The sequence below is a fragment of the Heterodontus francisci genome, chromosome 38 (genome assembly GCF_036365525.1).
Source record: "Heterodontus francisci isolate sHetFra1 chromosome 38, sHetFra1.hap1, whole genome shotgun sequence".
In the NCBI taxonomy this organism is placed as follows: Eukaryota; Metazoa; Chordata; class Chondrichthyes; order Heterodontiformes; family Heterodontidae; genus Heterodontus; species Heterodontus francisci.
Window position 1 is genome coordinate 41,528,324 of NC_090408.1, and position 15,704 is coordinate 41,544,027.

General features: G+C 42.5%; 1 protein-coding gene across 2 annotated transcripts in view; it reads left to right on the forward strand.

Moving 5' to 3' along the window:
* The window catches only part of spg11 (SPG11 vesicle trafficking associated, spatacsin), a 151,670-nt gene that overhangs the window by 21,926 nt on the left and 114,040 nt on the right, over positions 1-15,704 (forward strand). For both annotated transcript variants that reach the window (XM_068018211.1, XM_068018210.1), the window contains exons 8-10: positions 5,691-5,826; positions 8,646-8,801; positions 15,330-15,517. In XM_068018211.1, coding sequence (XP_067874312.1) covers positions 5,691-5,826; positions 8,646-8,801; positions 15,330-15,517 — 480 coding nt within the window. The remainder of the gene's footprint in view (positions 1-5,690; positions 5,827-8,645; positions 8,802-15,329; positions 15,518-15,704) is intronic.

The window sequence follows — 15,704 nt, forward strand, 5'->3', positions numbered from 1 at the left end:
GGGCATAGAGTACAAGAGCAAGGAGGTATGTTGAACTTGTATAAGACACTAGTTCGGCCTCAGCTGGAGTTTTGCGTCCAGTTCTGGGTGCTGCACTTTAGAAAGGATGTGAAGGCATTGGAGAGGGTGCAGAAAAGATTCATGAGAATGGTTCTGGGATGAGGAACTTCAGTTATGAAGATAGATTGGAGAAGTTGGGACTGTTTTCCTTGGAGAAGAGAAGGCTGAGAGGAGATTTGATAGAAGTATTCAAAATCATGAAGGGTCTAGACAGAGTAGATAGGGAGAAACTGTTCCCATTCGTGAAAGGATTGAGAACGAGAGGGCACAGATTTAAAGTAATTGGTAAAAGAGGCAAAAGCGACATGAGGAAAAACTGTTTCACACAGCATGTGGTTAAGGTCTGGAACGCGTTGCCTGAGAGAGCGTTGGAGGCAGGTTCAATTGAAGCATTCAAAAGGGAATTAGACTGTTATATGAAAAGGAAGAATGTGCACGGTTATGGGAGAAGGCAGGGGAATGGTACTAGGGGAACTGCTGATTCGGAGAGCCGATGCAGATACGATGGGCCAAATGGCCATCTCCTGTGCTGTAGCAATTCTGTGATTCCTTTTATGACTCTGCTACGTGGAGCAATTTCTCTCTCTTGATGTTTGAAGTCTCTCCTATTAAGAGGATTTATCAAATTCTCACCAGATTATGAAAGAAAATTGAGCATTTTGTTAACCAGCCACATCTGCAAACACTTTTTTTTTGCTGGATTTTCATGAAACCTGTTGAGTGATGTGATGATCTTTTTACATTGCAGTGGATTTGCACCAAACTAATTACATGCATTCCTTTTGTACAGTTCTGCCTTTTGATCAAAACTAGCCATCCTAGTCATCAGTTGTGGCGTCTTGATTATTGCTTGTCTTTTTTTTGGGAGGATATAAGCACTGAAATCATGTTGGCTGGGAACAATAGAATACATTGTAACTGAGCCAAAAAAGTGAAGTTATGATCAACCCTGGAAGAAATATTCATCAAACATGTGGTGGCATTAATGTGTTTTGATTTGGTAAAGCTCTCCTGCATTTAGAGGAACCCATTTGATTTACAGTGGTGGCTTTAGACACTTTGGATGGCTGTCTTTTTGTTGACCTTTAGCCTGCTTTTGTTTTATTTAGAGGGATTAAACTGCTTGAAAGGGATGGGATACTTCCACGACTTCCTATGGCCATGATTTTTGGTTGCTTTCAATGCTATTGTATTTCTGCTGTATCCAAGATATTGTATGAGTATTTCAAACATTTTAACTGTTAATAGAATCTCCTTGTCCTGGTTTCACCTAGATCCTTAAACAAATGATCTTTTACCTTGCCTGGCTTAATATTGCTAGTATGCCCCAGTACTGGACTGTGTGGTTAATAGACTGTAAAGCTACTGTATCTGGGTGGGAGGAACACACGTTTAGGTGGGGAAACTGAGAAATATATTTAAAACCTCTTTTGATATAAAAAGACATGAGTGTAAATGTGTACTGTAAACTCTCAGCTTTACTGAACTTGGCTGTTTCTTTCTTTGAACATACACAGGGCAAATAACATGAATGCTGAAATACCTGAAGCTCATTACTGTATCTTGACTGACAAGCTAATCTTGCTTGTATTGCTGCTTATCCCCTATATATGAATTGTATGTTTTGAAAAGTCAAAGTCCAGTATGGGGACATCTGTTCTTGCTGCCCTGCCAGCAATGGCTACCATATATGTGTGACTGGCTTGATGGAATTCTGCCCATTTTATTGTCTTCCCTTTTATATTCTTTGATGTTTAAAGACTAAAAGGTGTAGATTGATTGCTGTGTTTGTCATTGTATTGAGGTTGGGGGTGTGGGTTTTCTACTCACTGGCCTTTGATTCCTACTGGACAATGTGTGTGTGTGTGGATGTCTAGTGGCCAGGTTGGGCATGGCTGTGCTGCCTTTCGTGGTTGGTTTGCAAATGAAGAGTGGCTGATCAGTTTCTGGATACCAGGAAGCTACCTAGATGTCCATGGAACCAAACCCTGGAACAAGTCATTGGCTTCAGAAGTGGAAAGAACAAGGAATGCACTGATTAACTTTGTAGATGGGTTTAATGATTCCCTCCATGTAGGTCCATGATGTAATTCTGCTGCTGTAGGAACATCTGCAGAGCATCGGTGCTGGACCGAAAACTCCCCTTTTTAGTTTATCAGGAAGAATTTGCACACAACATTAAATCGCATGAAACAGTAGGTTTTCATTTTACTATAAAGAAACAGACTCTTGGAATCTGATCTCCTCGCTATGTTTATGAGCAAAGAGCCCCAGTGTGAAGGCTATATTTCTTGGGAATGGAAAGAGTAATGAGGTCATGTGGATCAAGGGTGCAACTTCTGTTACTTGTCATTAAAGAAGCTATCTGTGTTTAAGCTCCATTTCCTTAATGTATCCTGCCCCTTCTATGACCCCTATGGAATACTGAAAAGGAAAACAAACACTCGCATTCAAGTTCTTAACTGATCGAGTAATTTTAAAACACTTTGTTTTCTTGCAAGAATAAGAAAATCTGAGGTACATCTTGTAATTGTGCCTCTATTAGTCTGTTGATTATAGCCCCCACTGTGGAGTACTGCAATGTCTGGCTAGGCTCAGAAAAGATAACTATTACATTACATTGTCGCATCTGAGTACAGGTCTAACTCATGTTTTATGGTCACTTTTAATGCACAGTAATTTGGAAATAAACGCTCCTCTCAGGAGTAAGAATATATGAAGCTTTAGCATTTCATATAATCAGTCTCTTCCTAATTTAGCCAATTTTATGAAAAAGCCAGTAACAAAATTAGACATTGTTCTTCTATTTCACTTGAATACCCAGTGATGGGCATGTTAAAACATATAGGAGCAGAACCTCGCAGAGGAGTCAACCCTCAAACCTGTTACGTCACTCTTTTAGGTAGTGGCTGATCTGTACCTGAAATATATCAACTGTTGCCTAATATCCCTTGATACCCTTCTCGATCTCAGTGTTGAAAATTTTTTTTGACCTCCAGCATTCACACATTTTTGGGAGAGTGAGTTCCAGATTTCCACTATCCTTTGTGTGAAGAAGCATTTACTGATTTTCGTTTTTTTTTAACTGCTAAATTATTTGGCTCTAATATAACAGCAAAATACTGTTCAGCGGATGCTGGAACTCTGAAATGAGAACAAAGTGCCAAAAATACTCAGCAGGTCTGGCAGCATCTGTGTAGGGAGAAACTGTTAACTTTTTAGGTCTGTGAGCCTTCATCAGAATTGGCAAAAGTTAGAAATGTCTTTGAGCAAGTGAAAGGGGGTAGTGGGGGGAAGATGAACAAGAGGGAAGGTCTGTGATAGGACAGAGGGGGGAGTGATTAAATGACATGTCATGGACCAGAGAGAGTCCTAATGGCAGAATAATAAAGAGCTCTGTACAAAAGCAAAATCATGAAAAACAAGTTTAAGAATAGCACATGGTTTAAAAAAATAAATTATATAAAAAAGTATATAAAAATAATAAATAAATTAAATATATTTTTTTAAATGGGGCTCATGGTCTGAAATTGTTGAACTCAATATTGAATCCAGAAGGCTGTAGAGTGCCCAATTGGAAGATGAGGTGCTGTTCGTCGAGTTTGCTTTGAGCTTCAGTGAACCACTACAGGCCGAGGATAGAAAAGTGGGCATGAAAGCACGGTGGTGAATTAAAATGGCAAACAACTGGAAGGTCAGGATCATGCTTGCAGACCGAGTGGAGGTGTTCCACAAAGTGGACACCCAATTTGCGTTTTGTTTCCCCAATGTAGAGGCAATTGCATTCTGAGCTGCGAATTCAGTATACTAAATTGAAAAATTCAAATAAATTGCTGCTTCACCGGGAAGGAGTGTTTGGGGCCTTGAATAGTGAGGAGAGAGGAGGTAAAAGGGCAGGTTTTATACCTCCTGCGATTGCATGGGAAGGGGGTGATGGAGTGTTGCGGAGGGAATGGTCCCTTTGGAATGCCGATGGGAGGGGAAGGTGTATTTGGTGGTGGCATCATGCTGAAGGTGGTGGAAGTGGTGGAGGATAATCCTTTTTGAATGTGAAGGCTGCTGGGGTGGAAAGTGAGGACAAGGGAAACCCTGTCGCAGTTCTGGGAGGGAGGGGAAGGGGTGAGGGCAGTTATGCAGGAAATGGGTCAGACACAGTCGAGGGCCCTGTCAACAACAGTTAACTGCTGAGTATTTCCAGCACTTTCTGTTCTCATTTTATTATGTTCCTTCTGATCTTGTTTCCCCCACCATCTGCACTGTACATCCTCCAAGGCCAATATATCTTTCTTGAGATGGTTAATGAAGAACAATTTGCATTTTTTATAATGCCTTAGCTATACATAAAAATATCTCAGAATTTTATAGAGGTAAATGTTAAAGCAAGTGGACACTGAACCAAGGTGGATGAAAGCCTTGTAAGGCTAAGATCTCATTTCAAAGTGGAAAGACAGGTGCAGAAGTTCCAGAGTGGGATCTAGGTGGCTGAAGGTTCTGTCACAAGCAGTGGGACATAAGAAGGCCATAGTCTGAGCACCAAAGTGTGTAGGAGGAACGCAAGGCTAAAAGAGGTTGGAAAGATGTACAATCAATCCCAGGCTTCTCTTCAGCCACAGGGAGTGCCAGGGATGCGATAGTGCTCATTGAGGCTTGTGGTATTTTTGGGGAGAGGGAAGTGAACAAGATTAAAAGCTGTTGTAATCCTTCATGATTTTTTCTCCCTCCTCCCCCAAATGTTTAACGAGAGTACCAACCCAGTACTCAGCCACTATCTGTGCTATAGTTACTTAAAGCACGTCGTTCCCTTATACTGTAATGACAGATGAAGTGTCAGCAAGTGCAGTATAGGCTCACAAAAGTGCACCAAATATCTAAAAGTCTGGGAAAGCTGTGTGTAGAAACTTGTCTTGAGGTTGGTCCAATAGTTGTGCACTCTCACGACCAGGGAGATGGCTTTAAATTCACTGTTTTTATTATCTTAGTAAAAATGTAAAGTAGGTGCTTAGAACACAGCTGGAAACATGGCTATATTAGCTTTCCCTGAGGAAAATGGGTTGGGGAAGGGAGGGAGTGTCAGTGCTTGGATGGGCTCAGGAGTGGGGAGAAATGGCTGGAGGGAATATCCAATTAGTTGCCAAATGTTTACTAGAAGTGTGCATGTGATGCTGTAGTGAACAGTGTAATAAAAAGAAAAGTTTAAAACTGGTGTGATGGAAATTTTATGGCAGGACGTGTGGGCTATACCTAAGCCATTTTAATATAGAGGGCAGTTGACGGAGGCAAGGAGTTCCTTGGCTTAAGTCCTGGGAAAGAAAGAATTGTTGTAGGAAACAGTGCTCAAAGTCTTGATTTTAATGCAGAGTGGGAAGGGCATATGTAGGATGGCATATTTGGAGGTCGGAAGGAACCAGAGTGGAAATTTAAGAGGAACAATAGCAATAACAATAAAATGGAGCAACCTAATTAATGGGAAGGGAAAGAGATATAAGGGCTTGGAAGTGGGAGAAGGAATCATCAATCGGACAAGGACAAGCCTCACAAACCCTGTTTCATCTAGTACATGCTGACCTTTGATTTAATGGGTGGCGATTACCTGGCCTGTAAAAATAATTTGTTTCACTTTAATATCCCAGGCTGGAATTGAGAACAGACAGCTGGATATGGTGGATTTTTTCCTGAAGAGCAAAGAAAAACTATTTTCTGCCCCAGCAGGACTTTTGGTGCAGGAGCATTCTGGAGCTGTGATGACGTCTTCAGTGCAGTTAACAAGTAAGCAACCTGGATATTTGTGGCAAAATCTAACCTGCTTAGTGAGTTTGGATAAACAATTATACTGCATATCACAGGTTTTTTAAAATTACATTTGCTATTTAACAAACCTTGCTGCTTTTTGTTGGCTGTCACACAAGATACTTTGTCTCCCAGCAGTCAACTAGTTCTAACTTAAATTTATCAAATCATTAATTCTTTAGTCAGGATATTATGTGACATTTGCCTGCAGTAAATTTTTTAAAATTCATTTATGGGATGTGGACATCGCTGGCAAGGCCAACATTTATTGCCCATCCCTAATTGCCCTTGAGAAGGTGGTGGTGGTGAGCCAGCTTCTTGAACCATTGCCATCCATGTGGTGAAGGTATTCCCACAGGACTGTTAGGAAGGGAGTTCCAGGATTTTGCCCCAGTGACGATGAAGGAACGGTGATATATTTCCAAGTCAGGTTGGTGTGCGACTTGACAGTGGTGGTGTTCCCATGCCTTGCTGCCCTCGTCCTTCTGGGTGGTAGAGGTTGTGGATTTGGAAAGTGCTGCCGCAGAAGCCTTGGTAAGTTGCTGCTGTGCATCTTGGAGCTGGCACGTACTGCAGCCATGTTACGCTGGTGGTGGAGGGAGTGAGTGAATGTTTAAAGTGGTGAATGGGGTGCGGATCGAGCAGACTGCTTTGTCCTGAATGGCATCGAGCTTCTTGAGTGTTAGAGCTGCACTCATCCTGGCAAGTGGACCGCATTCTGTCACACTTCTGACTTGTGCCTTGACTTTGATGTCCTGCAGCAAGAAAATACAGACCAAAACCTTTTTATATATTTTTAAGTGATTACAAAACAATAACTGGTTTAGTCATCTCTAGCAATCTCTAGCCTCATAGTGTGATGACGGTGAGATTCCCCAGATGTGACCACTGCCTTGTCATTCATTCCTTCAAATGTGGTGCTATTTGGAAAATGGGCCCTAAACAAGAAATCAATTATGAAAATTGCCACAATGCTGAAGTACCAAAATTATTGAATTCCTGACCACATTCTGGGCTGGATTTTTACCAGGCTCTTGACGTCAGGCTCTTTTGTGGGGGGTGGGGGCGGCTGGAAGATGGTTCTGGCAGAGGCTCGCCACGGAGTCCGACGCCAGGAGGGTTGGGTCCGATCTTCCCGGCGACGGCAAGGCTCTGTGGCAGCCCCCCTGCCGCTGGGCAACGGGACCATGCTTTGCATGTTGAAATGAGCACCATGAATACATTTAAATATACTTCCCTCCCATCTTGCGCGTCTGCCGCGATCTTCAGTGTGGCGGCCGGCACTTCCGCACTTTCACTTCCCTGTCTGGGGAAAGCAGGCATGACACTGGTGGGGAGGGGGTGGGGAATTAAGATTTTTAGTGCTGGGGTTGGGGGGGTGGGTGTCAAATAATCATCATGAATGTAGGGAAAAGGGGTGAACGTTGTACAGTTTGGTGGGGGCAGGTCATATTTGTAAGGTAAGTGCTTTTGTTGGGGTGGGAAGGGCAGATACTTGGCTTTATTGTTATAGCAGGGGAAGGGAAAGGGGCATTAGAATTTTGTTTGCAACAGTAGGCAGTGGGGGGGATGTCTCTTTAAAAATTTAAATCTACTGGCAGGGCTGACTGCCCTTTAAAAATGGTGCCAGCGCCTGTGCTCAGGCAGTTGACACCATTGCTGGTGTCAGAAAGCCCAGCTCCTCCACGGTAGATCACGGGGGTTTGGCATTTTTTCACTCGCCACTGCGAGCGGTGACAGGCTCTTAAAATCCAGCCCTCTTGTTATTTATATTGTTGTAAGATTGATGCATATTCTTCACCTCAGCCATATAAATACGTCTGGGAATTGCAACAAAGAATAAGTTTTGTATTTGTAAATAAATATTAAGGGTTATGGAAGGAGAATGCAGATCAACCATGAGCTAATTGAATGGCGGAACAGGCTTGAGGGGCTGAATGGCCTCCTCCTGTTAACATGCTCCTAACTTGGCCTTTGGAGCTTCTGTTTATAAACATTGATTTGGTTTATCTGCATTCTACTGTTTCACTGCACTGAATCTGCAGCGCTGCGTCTCATATCCTGTACAAAAGGTAATAAAATATTCGGTCATAAGGTACCGTTTTGGAAGTTTATTTTCTCTCTAGCCAAGTGTAAAACACTAAGCCCTAGGAGACCAGAAGGCCCCAATTTTTATTCGGGAGCTATGCTGAACTGGCAGCTCTCAGTGGGACAGTGCAGTGGCAGAATTGGCCTCCATGTTTCCTCCGTTTCAGGAGTTTCTGCTCTGCCAAGTTCTTTTCATTTATGTAACTGTCAGGTGTGAACAGGCTGGACCTCAGCAGTGATTCATCAATGGTCAAAAGGCCATGCCATTCCCTGTCTAAACTTGTGTGTGAAGAATGCTGTCTTGAATATGATTTGGGGGAAGCTCGTGAAATTACCCCAGCAAAACCATACCCACCGGGCAGCATGAGAGAACAAAATGCTGCAACCTTCAGTTTTTTTTAAAGCATTATCTATTTGCCTACAAACTGAATATATCATTTTACTGATTCAGGATTATATTCAAGCTGGTAAAAGATCTTTGGACTCAAAAGATTTTGACAGTGCATCAACAGAGCTTGAGCTATTATTGATTCATCTAATTTCCCCTCCCCCTTTCTATTGCATTGGAAAATGCTGCTAGTTGTGTTCTCTTGCAATGGATCGCAAAATAGAAATACATAAGGTAGCAATGTTCATTTTGTGTCTTTCAGTAATGATACAACTTCAATGACGATTGATTTTTTTTCTTTGTTCATTCCTTCTTCATGCAGATGTTGAGGAAATTAAGCCAGCTTTAGATTTACTGTGTTCAGCCATCAGGGTAAATGATTCTGAAACTCAGAGCAAACAGTTCTCCGAGCAGCTTCTGAACCTTACACTGACCTTTCTCAACAAACAAATGCAAGAGCTCCTCGTGCAGTCAGGAGGTGAGATGCCTTGATGGAGGGGTGGATTGCTGTCATTCATGTCTATTACTCATTCAGATGGGGAATAAAATGTGATGTGTGCATTTTATGATATATTTTTCCACTGATAGTGTCTTTAACTTTTTAAAAAAGTTGTTTGCCTCTTTCCTCCCACCGCAAGTGGCACTGCATTTCATGCTGTCTCATGTCAGGATTGACATGCTGTCAAGCTAGTGCCACTGCTGTTAGAGAGTGACCCATTGGTGTGATCTCAATAGGAAAATGCTTAGAAATTCATTGTATATGGAATTGCAGATTTGAACCTGCTCGTACCAGTGGCGCAGTGGTTAGCACCGCAGCCTCACAGCTCCAGCGACCCGGGTTCAATTCTGGGTACTGCCTGTGTGGAGTTTGCAAGTTCTCCATGTGTCTGCGTGGGTTTCCTCCGGGTGCTCCAGTTTCCTCCCACATGCCAAAGGTTGATAGGTAAATTGGCCATTATAAATTGCCCCTAGTACAGGTAGGTGGTAGGGAAATATTGGGACAGGTGGGGATGTGATAGGAATATGGAATTAGTGTAGGATTAGTATAAATGGGTGGTTGATGGTCGGCACAGACTCGGTGGGCCGAAGGGCCTGTTTCAGTGCTGTATCTCTAAATCAAAAATCAAATCTATTTCACAATGTGTTAGATAGTGACTGAGCCAAACACTGAATTATCAGTGATCCTAGATTTTAACAACTGATCTGGCACCTAGCTTTCCTGTGGATAACTAGTTGTTTGATTCTTTGCTGAATTAGGATATAAATCTGCATTTTTTCCAACAAATAATGTCTTTGCTCCATGGGTTTAAAAATGCATCTCAGCTTCGAGCTTTAAAATTCAGAAATTTGATAGCTTGTGTTTTATATATTGCCTTTAACATAGCAAAATGGCCTGAGGAACATTATCAATCAACATTTGACGAATAATTTATAGGTCACTTATTTAAAAATCCATTTTTGGAAAGTATTACATGATTCAGGATCTACAGTGCCTGCTAAAGGAGGCAGCAGTGGTTTTGTCATAGTGAGTAGTGTGACTAATTTTGATGTTTCTGACTCAATATTTGGTAAATTTAGGGAAGTTTGCCCAATGCTTTATATTAATACAGATTGTGTTTTAAACACAGAAACATAGAAAATAGGAGCAGGAGTAGGCCATTCGGCCCTTCGAGCCTACACCGCCATTCAATACGATCATGGCTGATCGTCCAAACTCAGTACCCTGTTCCCGCTTTCTCCCCGTATCCCTTGATTCCTTTAGCCCTCAGAATTATATCTAACTCTTTTTCTTGAATATATTTAATGATTTGGCCTCAACTGCTTTCTGTGGTAGAGAATTCCACAGGTTCACCACTCTCTGGGTGAAGAAATCCCTCCTCATCTCAGTCCTAAATTGCTTACCCCTTATCCTTAGATTGTGACTCCTGGTCCTGAACTCCCCCCCACCACCGGGAACATCCTGCCGGCATCTAGTCTGTCCAGTCCTGTTAGAATTTTGTAGGTTTGTATGAGATCCCCTCTCATTCTTCTAAACTCTAGCGAATACAAGCCTAATTCACCCAATCTCTCTTCATACGTCAGTCCTGCCATCCCAGGAATCAGTCTGGTGAACCTTCGCTACACTCCCTCCAAAGCAAGAACATCCTTTCTCAGATAAGGAGACCAAAACGGCACAAAATATTCCAGATGTGGTCTCACGAAGGCCTTGTATAATTGCAGCAAGACATTTTTGCTCCTATACTCAAATCTTCTCGCTATGAAGGCCAACATACCATTTGCCTTCTTAACTGCCTGCTGCACCTGCATGCTTACTATCAGCGACTGGTGCACAAGGTCACCCAGGTCTCACTGCACCTCACCCTTCCCCAATCTGTCGCCGTTCAGATCATCTGCCTTTCTGTTTTTGCCACCCATGTGGATAACCTCACATTTAGTCACATTACACTGCATCTGCCACGTATTTCCCCAATCACTCAACCTGTCCAAATCACACTGGAACTTCTCTGCATCCCCCTCGCAACTCACACTCCCACCCAGCTTTGTGTCATCTGCAAACTTGGATATATTCCATTTAATTCCGTCATTTTTAAAAAGAAACAAATTTATCCCCTTTTTTGTATCAACTATTCTGCTGGATGATTAACTGAATTGAACATATAATGCAAGCAGCATGGCTAAAGTCTAGCTCATTCTGAATAGGTGTTAGGGCAGCAGAAGTATTACCATAAGGCTATAGGGCTGCTCTTGCCAGTAAGGTTTTTGAGATTTATTGGAGTTGTCCAAGTACTGCTTTATATTGTAAGTTACTGAAGGAGATTAGGAGGTTAGCTTTTTTTCAAATTTTTTCATTGCTTATTGAAACCGTAAATCATAGAATCACAGAAACCGCAGCACTGAGGGCGACTTTTACAGCAAATTGTGCCTTCTCTTCACTCATCCTATTCAGTTTTTTTTTTCCTCATATCCTTTTATATTTTTTAAAACTCCTAATAATATCCTTTTTAAATGACAGTGTAAATTCTGCTTCAGTAATCACTTGTGCTGAAGTATTTCAAGTTCTAGTAACGCTCTGGGCTGAATTTTATTAGCGAAGTCTGCGGCCTTCAGACACAGAAGGGCCACCACTGAGCCCCTGCTATATTTCGCACGGGGGCTCATTTAAATGGAAGGGGCAGAGCGGCTGCTGCCGATGACGTTGAGGGGCGGCCACTCCGTCCCCGGCAATAGCGTCCGGCGCAGGCGCCTGCATCATTTTTAAAGGGCTTCAAGCCCTTAGGAACAAATTAAATTTTTCATAGAAAGTTTACGGCACCGAAAGAGGCCACTTGGCCCATTGTGTCTGTCAGCCAAAAAGCGTTCCACCCATTCTAATCCCAAATTTCTGAAGTCATATTATCGTGCATTTTCATTTAAAAAAAATTAAAAGCTGGAGGCCCTTTCCCAACCGTCCCTCATGTTTTTTTTTATTGACAAATATGTAGACGATTTACTTTATTGCCAACCTGAACATCCGCCCCCGCCCCCCCCCCCCCCAACCTTGTGACTTTTGCCCTTCAGCCCCTTCCCACCATCCCACAGCCAATAAAAAGTGTTTTCTCCCCCTCCCCCACCCCTCCTGACCTGAAAATTAAACACCTGCCCCCTCCCCACCAGTGTCTCGTCTTGAATCTCCAAATGGGGATTGGAAGGAATGGGCTATCGCCGTGGGATAGCTGCCCGGTCTAGGTAAGTTGTTTACCATGTATTTGCATTCATTACAATACGCTAATGAATGTCCAGCCACTTGGTGGTAGGGGGGCTGCACCAAGGCTGCACCGCTGCCGGTAAAATGCAGCAGGGCCTTCGCGGCTTCAGAAGTCGTGGTGGGCCGCTCCCGCAAGTATTTTTTGGCCCCCCCGCCTCAACCCCTGATGTCGAGGGGCTGGTAAAATTCAGCCCTATGTGTGGGACTTCTTCCCCCTTATTTTGTTCTTCTGGAGCCAATCTTAATATATACCATTTTACTAATTGCCGGCCAGTGGAAACGATCTTTGACCATGTACCCTCTGGAAAAAAAACTTTCATGATTTTAAAAACTTGTAATTCTCTCCTTAACCTTCTATTTTCGAGTGAAAAAAGCTCCAGTCTTTTTAAGCTATTTTTTCACCACTATAGTCTTTCTTTCCTCTATCATTATGGTGAGTTTTCACTGTACCTTTTCCATGGCTTTGATATCCTTCCTATAAGGTGTACAGTTCTAGACATTCCCAATTCTGCAAATTACAGCCCAGCCAAATCTTGGACTAACTTTTAGAATAAACTCAGAATCCCATTTGCCTTTTTTTTTATCTGTACCAATCTATCACCGAAACCCCTTAGTCATGTTTTTATCACTCCAGATTGATTATTCCAATACACAACTGCTCATCCTGCAGCGTCTGTAAATGGCAACTCATCTAAAACTCTGCTGTCGTATCCCATCCTGTGCCAATTTCTGCTTGCCAATCCTCTGTCCTCGCTCCTCCCGGACTCCCAGTGCCTCAAATGTAAAATTCTCATACTTCTGCTTTAATCTTCCCATGACCTCTTTGCCTTATCTCTGTAACAACCTCCCAGCCATACAACACCACCCTTCTCTCTTCCCCTCCCCCCCCACGCATCACCTCATTGCAGAAAGGATGTAATTGCACTAGAGAAGGTACAGAGGAGATTTATGAGGATGTTGCCAAGACTAGAAAATTGCAGCTATGAAAACTGGATAGACTTAGAGGTTGTTCTCCTTGGAACAGAGAAGGCTGAGGGGAGATTTGATTGGGATGTACAAAATTGTGAAGGGCCTGGGTAGAATGGATAGGAAGGGCCTATTTACCTTAGCAGAGAGGGAAATGACACGGTGGCGTAGATTTAAAGTGATTGGTAGAAATATTAGAGGGGAGATGAGGAAAAGTGTTTCACCCAGGGGGTGGTGGGGGTCTGGAACTCACTGCCTGAAGGGTTGGTAGAGGCAGAAAACTCATCTCATCTCGTCTCATTTAAAAGGTGCTTAAATGTGCACCTGAAATGCCCTAACCTGCAAGTGCAAGACCAAATGCTGGAAAGTGGGATTAGGCTGGGTGGTTCTTTTTATTTCAGCTGGCGCAGACACGATGGGCCAAGTGGCCTCTTTCTGTGCCATAGGAGGAGGCAGTGGCATAATGGTAATGTAACTGGACTAGTAATCCAGAGCCTAGGCTAATTCAATATTAGAAAACTTCAATATCATTCCTTTTATGTTTACATCCAAGTCATTTATATGAATGTGAAGCAAGAGGTTCTAATAGCGATCTCTGAGGGACGCCACAATCAATTCTGTCCCTTAGCTATTGCTTTCACTTGGCCGTTGCTCTTTCTATGTGGCCACATTTCCTTGAATATCATGCCTTGATCTTCTTAATAAGTCATTATTATGGCACCTTATCAAAGTAATGTTGTAAATCCATATATAATCAGAATCTAATGCATTCCCTTTCTCTGCACACTCAATGATTTCTTACAAAGTTTAATTACATGAGTTGAGCAGATCCTACTATTTATAAATACAGGTCCTTGTAATCTTCACTAATTAATTTAATCTCTCATTATGGACTTAAAAGACAAACATAAACAAGCCAAAACTAGCAATGTATAAATTTCTGGGCTCATCCCTTTCATCGCCCTTGAACAGCCCCAATTTTGGTCCTCAGTCACTTCACTACACTGAGCGGTATAGGTGTTTAGACCCTTTCCTCAGTAGCATCTTGGTTCCACTGTACAACTCAAGGTAAGCACAATTTTGACCCCTTGTTGTCTTCCCATTGCTAGCGGCATTTCCTGTTCCAACGCTCCTGCTGGGTCCCAATCCCTTGTATCTCCATCCTCATGGCCCGGTGGATCACGCCTCACAGGTGTCTTGCTTCATTTCCTCTGTTGCCGTAACCCTCTGACTGTATTTCTCTCCCACGTCCCTTCCCCTCCAGTTGGATTTTCCATTTCTTGATAGCTGGCTGTATGCCCCGATTTCCCTATCCCAGAAGTTCCTTTCGTCAGCATGCAGTCTTCTACCTCTCATGAACTTCCACCTCCTCTTCCTCCGTCAGCCCCCATATTGGTTCCCTTAACCCCAGCCCCCCCTCCCCCGGCCTGATGTAAAATAAAACAGATTGGTCTTGACTGCCTATGCGACATGAGATTGATTAGTACCTTTTACATTTCTCATATCATCCCAATTTATTTATCGATGCCTTTTTAAACCTATTTTTTATGCTAATGTCTCCATTTATCCATGAAACCTCAGCCTTTACACCTCCTTTTGTTCCTAGTCGGCATGCATTTAATTGTGACCTTATCCATTTAGTATATAAATAATTCCCATGTCTAGTCTGATGTTTGCTCTGCCATTTTCCCCCACAAGTTAATATTGAGCTAGCTCCTGTTTCATCCCACTGAAAGTAGCTAATATCCAGTCCATTACTGTCTGTGATGACTCTTCTATAATGTAAACTTAATTAGGTTTTCATAACTTTTCCCAAGTGTACTTCTACCTTCAGCCTATATTTATTTTCCGGCACTGGATATTAATCACCAATGTGATTCATGGAGCATTTGGAGATATTATACATAATATGCAGCACATGGGCGGATCTTTTTCAATTAAATAGAAAGTACCTTTTTTTGGACAAATCTTTTCCTTCTACTGAAATATGTGTTTAAAGAAAAAAAAATTGTCCTCTGGTTGTGGGTGACGCTGACAAGGTCACATTTATTGCCAGAGCCCTAATCCCTAATTGCCCACGAGAATGTGGCAGTGGGGTGTCTTGAACTGCTGCAGTTCTTGTGGGGATGGCTCTCTATTGAGTAGAGAGTTCAAGGATTTGTACCCAGCAACAATGAAGGAGCAGCAATACCTGTCCCAGGTTAGAATGATGTGTAACTTAGTTGTACTTTTCCCTGATACTTTATTATTAAATAACGCCTTTTTTGTCACCAAAACAATGTTATACATCTTCAGAGTTAGACAAGTGCCAGCAAAAATGTGTGGATTATCTCACTGGTTATATCACCAAGCTCCGTAAATTTTTGAAGAAATATCCTCGAACATTTCCAAATGAGAGTCTAACCAGTGACTGTCTGGATGAAGAAAATGCATTACCAGATGGTAATTGGGCTTATGGAAAGTGGAAGAGTCTAAATACTAAGGTAAGTACTTGGATCAGTAACCAGTTAACTTGTCATGTGATGTATTTTGAAACTAATTGCACCTGTCTACAGCACAGAAACTGGTCACTCCACCCAACTGGTCTATGCTGGTGTTGATGTTCCACACGCGACTCCTCCCACCCTTCTTCACCTAACCCTATCAACATAACCCTCCAATTCTGTTCTT